The following is a 10,920-nucleotide window of genomic DNA, read 5'->3' as shown; positions in this document are numbered from 1 at the left end:
AATCCACACACACCCACAAATAAAGTACGTAGCCTTAAATGTGCAAATATTATTTCTTTTGTCATAAGAATTCTTGAAGCAAGCAATTAACATCTATGTATTATATCCATGTATTACACAGTACAATTACATCAATGAAAACCCCCTAAACGCTGGTTCAGAATCCTTGTATTTATTATTTTATTTGTTTTGTCTCAATAGGTTTTACACCATTTTGCAGGAACAAAAACAATTGACTATATAACATAAAATAGCACATAATATATGCACAAATAAAACATTTAAAAATGGTTACATAAAAAACAAATAAAATCCAGTAAGGGCTTATTTAACTTTCATCTTTTTTTTCTTTTTCTTTTTTTTTGCAATGTAGATGATCAACTGAAATACAGATGTCATTAAGTGGCACAGCAGCTGTAGCCTAATGTTGGAATTATTCTGTATGGCATGTAGGCTACAGTTCCATCATCATCATCATCATCATCATCATCAAGCTTTTGTCATGGGAAAGATGAGAACACCAGACCGCTTCTGTCACCACTCCACCACTCTGGCTTGAATAAAAATGTCTGGAGCGAAACCTTAAATGATTCTGTGTATAAATAACTGCAATTGGAAAGTCATTTCAGTAGACCAGGAACAACCCGATATTTCAGGAAGATAAAACCTAAAGGACAGAACACTAAGGGTAAGGCAAAGTTTACAGATAAGCTGGGTCTGCCCAGTTAACCAACTGCCCAGAAAGTGCTTACATCTACCATCACATCAACGTCAAAACCCTTTGACTGTGCATTAAACTTAAAGTCCTGTAGCTGGGTGCACTAAACCACAGCAAAGGACAAACTGGATTTCGTCTTTCGTGTGCAGACATTTTTTTTGTACTTCTAGAAACATTCATTACATTTTTTTTAGAACAGTTTTGTAATAAGCAAGCATCCTGTTTGTTTAAAAAAACAATACAAAACAAAACATGCAAGATGCTCATTGAAGATTAATTCATTAATGGTAACAAGTAATGGATAACAACAAAATGTTGATGTTAACTTTGCCATACCCTACACAATATGCAACTCTTAGAAATAGAACAATTATATAAGTACTGGAACAAAGTGCAATCCTAAATTCTGCTGATAAACCATCAAGCACTACTTTAAAAAATAGTTTCCACTGGCTGTTAGGAATCCAGGGTGTTCCTCGACTAATTAACTATGAGGGGAAGAGCCGGCCTTTTTAACTGCTTGGCTGTTCTTTTTTTTTTTTTTTTGGTGGAATGGAGCATTATATTTCCGGTAATATATTAAATGCAATTTGGAGCTCTTCCTTTTATTTCTTAAATGGAAAAGAAATATACATTGATACAGAGGTGATTACATGTTACTGAAAATATTACTGTATATAATCTCGACATAAAATAGGAAATGTTCCGATATCTGTTTTACAATCTAGTGTGGTACAGTGTTCTAGGGAAAAAAAAAGAACTTAACAATTACATCATTTACAAAAATACAGAACTTTAGTCATTGCAACTTTAGGTTGCCACAGCAACAACTTAATATTGTTATGAAATACTACCATACTACAGTGAAAAGTACATGTCTTTTTAAATTTTTCTTTTTTTTTTGGTAAAATGTTACCTATACAATAAACATTTTTACATTATACAAGCAATTCTAAAGCTTTGCTCATTCTGCAATGCATTGTCCTGTGTTAGTGACAGTTGACAAGACAGAAAGATCTGGAAGAGCCTGCCATTGGTACAGTAGCTCTCAGACCCCACCTCTCGTTTCAGACCGGCTCCTCATTGGCTGATCTGACAGGACGGGCCCCTTTGAAGAGCCTCCAGCAGAACAAAGAGCAGCTTAATAAATTACATTCATTTTAAAATAGAATAGGTTACAACATCATTCTATTACTAATATTTAACGGAAAAAAATAAAAATAAAATCAAGACAATAAAATATATGTAAATCACTTTCCACATCAAAAATTACATTAAAACTGTAACTTTTGTGAAGAAAACAAAATCATATTGAATGAAAAAAAGAATACAAATGGTAAGACCAGTGCCTTGTCCATGCTGACATAAAGGAGTCTCACTGTGGATTGTCTGTGTTAATCAATCACCATGAAAATACATCATGATTCTGATTAAGTTTTCAACGCATGCGCAAAAAAAGGGAAATAAAAGTCTGCATGAAATTATTAGTCTTAAACTGCACTGAAATACACTCTCAAAGAATTACAAAACAAGTTAGGAAATAATATGGTGGCTGGCTTGCACAATGTGATTACACGTGTGACCATGTCATTTCATAAAAACAGCAGACTGTTATTTTGATACTCTCTAATGAAATATTATAATGATCATTGTACAAAACAAGTTTGATTTGTTTCGAATACATTGCAATGACAATGAATTTCAACACGAAAGATAATAGACAAACGTGTTACAAACGCATCACAACACATTTCCTGTATTCTCACTCGGTATCACGTCTCCAATGTAAACTACTTCAGAACCCATGGTAGAAATGAACGTTACAGTATGAAAGACCACTGAACATTCTGCCCAAGTGGTATTGATTAGTTTTTTCTACTGAAAGTTGAGTTATGTGGCTTTGTTGGTGGCATATCCAAAGATCAAATAGTGTCCCTTAACACTGCGAACTTCAACCGACTGGGCCGTGTACTGTACGCTCGTAGTTTTTTCAGACTCGATCGAGAACCGCACAGAAGGTTGGTACAAACGGATTGGTGTGTCACTGACGTAGTCATCTTCACAAGATGCTTGTAATGTAAAACATTTTTTAGGCACTTCTACAGTTTCAAATAAAACAGGATTATCCGAGAGAGAGCGGCCGCCGCGACTGACGGCCGCCGCTAGCTTTCCTTTCAAATGCGAGTCCCTCGTATCTGACAAGGATGGTCTAATGCACCGTTGATGAGCCCCAACTCTCCTTAACGTCATCCGTCGTTTGAGCTTCGCTCCCGACCGTGACCGCGACCGCGCGCTCTCCACCCGCTCGCGTTAAGTCTGCCTGCAGACGTCCAAGCTGACAGGTGTGGCTTTTGTGTGGCTTTTGTGTGTTTGATCCGCCCGGCGACCCCCGTGAGCCCTTGGCACAACACTGGGGGCAGCGTGCTACTCCCTGATGGCCGGTATTCCAAGTAAGACCCCCCCCCACCCGACCCCACCCCACCCTATCCCAACCCCCATGAAAACAACTAAGAGAAATAAGGAGAAAAAAAAAAACAACTAAAAGAAAAGAAAGACTTCTCAGGTGTGGTTTGTACTCAGACGCGGATGAGAGAGAGTCAAAGTCTGAGATTTGGTTTTTCCCACGTCCGCGAACGGGGTGTTGGCTGCCATGGCGACCGGTAAACGCGCTAGCATTTTGTTGGGACCGATTCTATTTGGTGGATTTGGGCGTGTGCAGAACGGGGGTGTCACCAGATGGCTGAAGTGTGTGTGTGTGTGTGTGTGCGTGTGTGCACGTATGTGTGTGCATGCGTGCGTGTGTGTGTGTGTGCGCATATGTGCGTGCCTGTGCGTGTGTGTGTGTGTGTGTGTATATGCGTGCGTGAGTGTGCGGGGTGGGGTGGGGCCGGAGCGAGCCCCTCAGTAAAGTCGACACCGTCAGAAACCCCAGCACTACCTGCTGCGACATTCATTCTTATTAAGGAATACAAACCAAGTGAACAAAACTGAAACAATAACAGGCACTCCCTCTGGCCAGGCCTAGAGCACCTGCACTTCCGGGACAGAACCACCAGGGCCTTTCCTGCGACGCACGGCCCGTTTAAAAACAATCCAGCACTTTACATTAAGCACTATTTTCTTTTCTGACAGTGCAAATTTTGGTGTTTTCCAAGGGTGAATTTTTTTTTTTTGTGCAGAGTTTTTAAAAACAAATATGGAAAGATAATAACCCACATTACTTTGAGCATATCTGAAAACAATCATTAAAACGAAATCTCCAACTTTTCTCAACATAGCGTATGTACATACTTTTTTTTTTTTTTTGATTGTGTCATTTACATGTCATTATTTTCCTAGCAATACATATACATCATCTTGTATATATTACACCAGCACTCAATGTTATAGTTAATGAGTCATCCTTAATTCATATACTTTTAACATGCAGGTTGCTGTAGTTCTAATGAGGAGGAAAGGTAGTATTTACAGAAGGGTGCTTTGGGGCTCCTTAGTGCAGCATCTTGACACGCTGTTCCTTTCCTGTCTGTTACTTCAGGATGATCTGTGACGGAAAGCACACAGTGGGAGAGAGAGAGGTTAGCCGGTGTGGCGGGCCGGGGGCCACAGAGCAGTCTACGCTGGCCTGACGGGGCCGGGGGCCACAGAGCAGTCTACGCTGGCCTGACGGGGACAGAGCAGTCCGCTGGCCTGCGGCCGGAGCACAGGAGTTCGCTGGCTGACGGGCGGGGCCACAGAGCAGTCTACGCTGGCTGACGGGCGGGGCCACAGAGCAGTCTGCTGGCTGACGGGGCCGGGGGCCACAGAGCAGTCTACGCTGGCCTGACGGGGCCGGGGGCCACAGAGCAGTCTACGCTGGCCTGACGGGGCCGGGGGCCACAGAGCAGTCTACGCTGGCCTGACGGGGCCGGGGGCCACAGAGCAGTCTACGCTGGCCTGACGGGGCCGGGGCCACAGAGCAGTCTACGCTGGCCTGACGGGGCCGGGGGCCACAGAGCAGTCTACGCTGGCCTGACGGGGCCGGGCCAAACGCAAGGGGCCGGGGCCACAGAGCAGTCTACGCTGGCCTGACGGGGCGGGGGCCACAGAGCAGTCTGACGCGCCGCGGCGGGCCAGAGCGCTTCGGGGCCCGGCCCCTCAAACCAACACAAGAAACCCGAGCCGGAGAACGCTTCAGCACAACTGTGACTTCTGAGAAAACCAAAGGCAAAAAGGCATGAGAAACACAAAAAAAGTTGGGGAAAAAAAAACAAAAAACACTTGTGGTTGTAATGGCTTGAAGTACGTCAGGGCCTATTCCCACAAAAAATAAATAAACGAAACATTTCAACGTTAAACTATTGTTAAAAAGGCTGAATAAAGCTGAAAAGGTTGTGACGAATAGCACAGGAAAGGGACAGAGGGGACAGGAGTTTCTCTCTGCACCTGTCTGTTTCCTGCCTTCCCTCTCGCTGAGAACACAAAGGGCTCATAAAAACGCTCACAGTGTAGACCAGCGCAAACCAGCCCAGTTCTTGGAAATCTGCCGTCCTGTCGGGTTTCACTCCAACCCTAACAAAGCCACACCTCATCCAACGGCCAGAGACCTTTGATGTGCAGATAGTTAGAAGAGTCAGGCGTGCCAAAATAAGGGTTTAAATGAAAACCTACAGGATGGCAGATCTCCAGGAACGGGCTTGGTTACTGATGTAGACTGATTAAGCTCTCGGTTCCCGTGGACAAGCGGAGCTGACGGTGAGCTAGGAGCTAGCGCACGTCGGGCAGTTTTAGCTAGGGCCTGGGTTCACAGCTGCACCCGTCCTGCTGAAGGGCAGGGCGTGACTGAGCGTACACAGCGCCAGCCGCGATGGAGGGCATGGAGTCGAGCGCGGGTTAAGAGTGACGGGGTTAATAAAGCGGATGTAGCCATGCTGCAGAGAGAGAGAGAGCGACGCGGGTAGCAGCGTTCCAGCGCACAGAGGGTTAACGTCGCGGCGACGCTCGGCAGACACGCGGAGACCGAGGAAAGGGGGGGCGCTTCTCAGAGGACCCCCACCCCCCGCCGCAGGGCCGCTCCGCAGACGACGGGCGTCACAAGACGGCGCAAATTGGCGGGTTAAATCAAGCAGAGACGGCTCTGGAATTTAAGGCACTGGACAGGAAAAAGGGAAAGCGATGGAATTTTTGACAGGGCGGTCTGAGGCGCTGGGGAATCCGCGCGAATGATTTTTTAAAGCAGAAGCCATTACAGCCTTCAGCCCCGGAGCGCGGGCACGCACTTAACTTCAGATCCATAAATCAAAGGGCTCGCCGCGGAGGAGGCCTCGTCCGACCAGCGCAGCCGACGCTCGGACGTGACCGCGGTCGGCTCGTACGGTCACTTCCCGCGGTCGCTCGGAGCGACGCCACATTAAACCCTGACCAAGCCTTTCCACGGGCTTCGGACCCCGCTTTCAGAGGCCAGTGGTCAATAATGCTCTCAAAGGCAGAGGGAGCGGGGGCTCTCTTCCTGAGGCCCAGCGATCCACCATTAGGCCGGGCTTCGATATGGAAAACGGCATCGCCGCGCGGCTGAGGCACGAGAGGCTGTGGTACTAAATCGCCAGTTTAGTCACGGCTAAACGCTGTTGTTAGGTATGAGGCCAGTATGTGAGTGGAGCGGTGAGCTTGCGTAAACTTGTGAACATTCATTTAGGGTCGCATCAGAGCAAAAGTTCGAGCACCCGTCTTAATGGTTCGTTAGTCCTGACAGAAACTGAACAATTTTCATAATCAAAATCCTATGGTTTACACCGGGATCACTTCTACACAAACCGTTCAACTACACAAGTTTCAAATCAGGGTATCAACCTTTTAACACGTGAAATTTCACGACTGTTTTCTCAGATATTATATATATTTATGCATCTAGACAATAGCCCCACTGTGGGCACATGCAGTGTTTGCACTGCAGAATATGATACTTCCTGTGAAAGGGGGGCGATGTACAGTTACAACAGCAGTGCAGTGAGCTTTCCACTGTCTCTGAGGCTGGTTACGCTCAGCTCTGGAACAGTGAAGCTGTGGATTTTAGACTAGACTTTCGCGAAAAACAGTTTTGCCTACTTGTGTACAGTAACAGTGAAGAGTGTAGTGCTGTTGGTAATACAGCTTGAGAATTACAAAAGCTTTTAAAACCCCTAGGAGTGGACCTATGGGTTCCCCAGCAATGACTTCTAATTTAATTTAATTTCTTTTAGATCAGTCGTGTCTAAATTATTTTGAATTGTGAATTGAGTCGATAATCACATGGGTCCAATTCAGCTCCATTAGGGCGGGCTATGTGGAAAATAAAGTCAAGCTAGCCATTTCAAATGAAAGTCTGAGCTCAACGCCAGACTGGATTAACCTGAACGCCTTACAAAGCACTCCATAAAGGTCAAACACGAGAGGATTAAGGTGGGAGAGAAGCGTTAACATTATTTCCTTCTCCCACTGGGGAAGAACTGCGTATTCCACCTTGTTCGGCTATAGAGTTGAACCAAGAATTCATAACTACGATCACAATGTTCCTACTGGAGATACTGCAGATACAGTGTCAGGGATTTATTGCCGTTACACAGTTATTTTAGATTTTCAGGTGGGAAGCAGAATATCGAAACAGCTCAACATTCATTTCTACAGGACTTTCCCCAGTGTGCTGCTGGTGGTGGCAGCAGAGTACAGTACAGGAGCGCACTACTGCATATGCGAGGTCAGAGGCTGTGACTTCCAGCTTGTTTTCAGAAGCCAGGCCGCTGTCGGCACTGTAACGCGGGTTCACCCTCTCTGGCCCACCCAGTCAAGCCAGCCCAGAAATTGAACAGGCTGCAGGGAGTCATGATGCGGTAGGTCTCACGGTTACACAGAACGGACAGCCTGACCTCGCGCTCTGTATTCCTCAATCACTGACACGCCCTCCCTGCGCACATGACGCTAGCAGAGTCGCTAACTGCCATGTAATCCTACACTCACAGGCCTCTAAGGCTGCGAGCCTTTCTTAGAAGAAATATAATACAGCGATTCATTCTTTTTAAAAAAGCAACACAGGCTTTTATATGGTCGACTGTATAATGAACAGACTAACCTCTAGCAGAACATACAGATGGCTATTGAGGTGCGCTAGCCTCTCCTATTGCTAAACAAATCTTCCTTGAATGGGTTCTGATGAGCAGTAAGTGGGTGCTGCTGCATACAATTAAAAAAAGCATATGGAGATATAACGCACATGTTCAGAATCCAAACCGCAATTTACCACTGACTGTGACTGTGAGGCGGCTAGTGGAGCAGCTGAAATGTTTCCAGGTTAAGCTGCAATAGCGTTAAGTACATATGAAATGCAAACCTTTAGTATTTAACCCTTTAAGGTGCAAGATCACAATTATGCGATTAGAATGTTCTTAACTGAACATTCTTATACTGATGTAACAGTCTCTACTGGTAATTGAAAGCGGTCGTTCTATAACATCCGACTTGGAATGTTTAAAAAACATCCAAATATATATATATACATATATATATATATATATATAATAATTGATGCAGTAGTCTGCCACCTTGGCCCTAAGGAGCCGCAGGGTGTGATGGGTACTGCTGATACTCATAAATATAAATTGAAGCACTTAATTACACAGTTAACTCACCTCGCGGGGTTACGTGGGTCAAAACTAAGTGCCTGGTGATTTTCACAGCGCACTGTGGCTCTCCAGAACCGGCGCTGCAGGCCCCCGCTAGAGGCACATCTGTCACGCGCGCGGCAGCGGGCCCCGGGGTCCAGAACCGGCACTGCAGGCCCCCGCTAAAGGCACATCTGTCACGCGCGCGGCAGCGGGCCCCGGGGTCCAGAACCGGCGCTGCAGGCCCCCGCTAGAGGCACATCTGTCACGCGCGCGCAGCGGGCCCCGGGTCCAGAACCGGCGCTGCGGCCCCCAGAGGCACACTGACGCGCGCGGCAGCGGGCCCCGGGTCCAGAACCGGCGTCAGGCCCCCGCTAAAGGCACATTATCACGCGCGCAGCGGGCCCGGGTCCAGAACGGGTGCAGCCCCCGCTAAAGGCACATCTATCACGCGGCGGCAGCGGGCCCGGGTCCAGAACCGGCGCTGATGACCCGTAAAGGCACATACTATCACGCGCGTCGTGCAGACGCGCCCTGGGTTCCAGAACCGGCGCTGCAGGCCCCGCTAAGGCACATCTGTCACGCGCGCGGCAGCGGGCCCGGGGTCAGCCGGCCACTGCAGGCCCCGCCAAGGCACATCGCGCGCGCAGGCCCGGGTCGCGGCCAGTGACGGACGGGGCATCCGCCTCGCGCCGCCATTTCGCCGTCTCCCGCCGCTGCGGGCTGCTCAGACGAACCGCCGCGGAAAACCGATCCGCGCATCGACTGGCCGCGCGAGCGCAGCCCACATCAAACTAGTATCACCGGGAATAAATTCATCCCCCGCGGGCGTAAAATAAATAATAAAAAGCGGTGATGGAAGTATTCTAGGCCGTGAGCGCCTGCACACTGCTTCACCGACGTTCGTGGCCGAGGGGGGGGGAAACGGAGGTTACAGTGGAGAGGGACTGACTGCAGCTCTGTCGCCTGTGTGACGCGCTGGAGAGGAGACAGCACGGTTCGGTTCTCCTTAGCTGGTCTGTTGATACACTGTTAACGGATCTCAGCAGGCGCACGAATACATCACCAGGACGCAAAGACGGGGGCGGGGGGGGCGGTATGGCCGAGCAGAGATAGGGATGAGCGGGTCTGGACGTCCATCGCATATTCATTCATATTAGCCACACGAAGCAGGGCTTTAACGTTGTTTTCCAGTGAATTTAATTACTGGACCAGTAGTATGTGAAAGATGGACTAATCAAAATCACAAATGTAAACGAGAGGACCCCCGTTTGTTCAAGGTAGCGCTAAGTTCAAAGTGGAACGCACGCACGCACGCTTCCCCTAAGTTTGGGTATATTGTTTGACATGCAGAGTACGCCTGAAAATAAACATGTAAATCTAAGCAATGTCCCTGTACGTGTTTAAAAGCCAGACGCGCCTGAACTACTCAAATTTTCACAAACGTAAATGACATATTGACTTTGTTTGTGAGAGCAGCTGGGCTTTTAAAAAAGCTCTCAAAGGCCATAAAATACAGCATTGTACATCTAATAAATTAGCAAAACTCACTACAGCTGTACTGCTTTTTCCTACAACACGTTTCAGGCTCAACGAATCTTGAACAAATCTTATTTTACAAATATATCAAGACGTGGAGGATATTGGGGTGCTACTGTTAAAGTTCAGAGCAGAAAATCCATAGACTCAGTCAAAGGTATGTTCTGTAGCTGGAATCTTTTAACAGTGGGATGAGCTGGCTTTCCCCACATGAGCAACAGGGGGCAGTCACGACCCGCTGAACGCCGGCATAAACGACGCGCCCACTACCGCGGGATCACGAGTATAACACGGCCTGCAGTCTGTGGTGAAACACACCTCTGTCACAATGCAAATCCCACGGAACTCGCTTTGAAGGAAAACTGCGGGGAAGCAGGTGAGGTAACACCGAGCATTCAGCTCCGAACGCAGGCTCCCCGATGTATAACAACAAAACGCAACAAATGAGCGTACGCCGCCAATGTTATCATACGCGGCATCACAGTAATTCATTAAACGCCCTGTCTTTATGCATCTATCCCGATTCAGATAAACATTAAACAAACACGCCATGGGACTGCGCGCATGCGCGTGAACGTGTCCGCGTTTCCGGACTCGCCGCGCGCGCCGCTGCTGCTGCTGCGGAGCGCGGCTCAAATCCTGCTTGCTCAGCACGGCTGCCGGACCGGCGCCCGGGGGGGTTGCGTGCCTATGGCGCACCGTAAAGCACGGATTACCGTCAGTCATCAGCCGTCCCCCTTCGCATGGAGAAGGACACGTGACCGCTCAGTCTCCCCAATATCACCGGTACTAGCGCTCAGGACGTGGCAATGAAGCCGTTTCTATTCCTCTCCACGCGTCAACTGGTGTTCTCCTGACAGGAGATACATGGCGAGTGTCAGGATCCGCTATAGGTATGAACAGTGCTACGCCATGCAAACCGATGGATTGAAGCTGCCCTGGATTCTGTGGTTCATGAAAATATACATTGATTTGTGGGGTGGTAGAGATTACGATATCAATATGGGTAATTTCACATCTTGACACAAGCTTTCAAAATACCTAAAAAAA

At 47.7% G+C, this 10,920-nt stretch overlaps 1 protein-coding gene across 16 annotated transcripts in view; it reads right to left on the bottom strand.

The window, feature by feature from the left end:
• Window positions 1-156: 156 nt before the first annotated feature.
• mbnl2 (muscleblind-like splicing regulator 2) overlaps window positions 157-10,920 on the bottom strand; it is a 72,186-nt gene continuing 61,422 nt past the window's right edge. For all 16 annotated transcript variants that reach the window (XM_064327943.1, XM_064327947.1, XM_064327951.1 and 13 more), the window contains one exon: window positions 157-4,262. In XM_064327943.1, the coding sequence (XP_064184013.1) occupies window positions 4,248-4,262 (15 nt within the window). In that variant the 3' untranslated portion in view covers window positions 157-4,247. The remainder of the gene's footprint in view (window positions 4,263-10,920) is intronic.

The sequence above is a fragment of the Anguilla rostrata genome, chromosome 3 (genome assembly GCF_018555375.3).
Source record: "Anguilla rostrata isolate EN2019 chromosome 3, ASM1855537v3, whole genome shotgun sequence".
NCBI classification, from domain to species: domain Eukaryota; kingdom Metazoa; phylum Chordata; class Actinopteri; order Anguilliformes; family Anguillidae; genus Anguilla; species Anguilla rostrata.
Note: the sequence above shows the minus strand (reverse complement) of the source record. Positions and strands in the feature narration are given on the sequence as shown.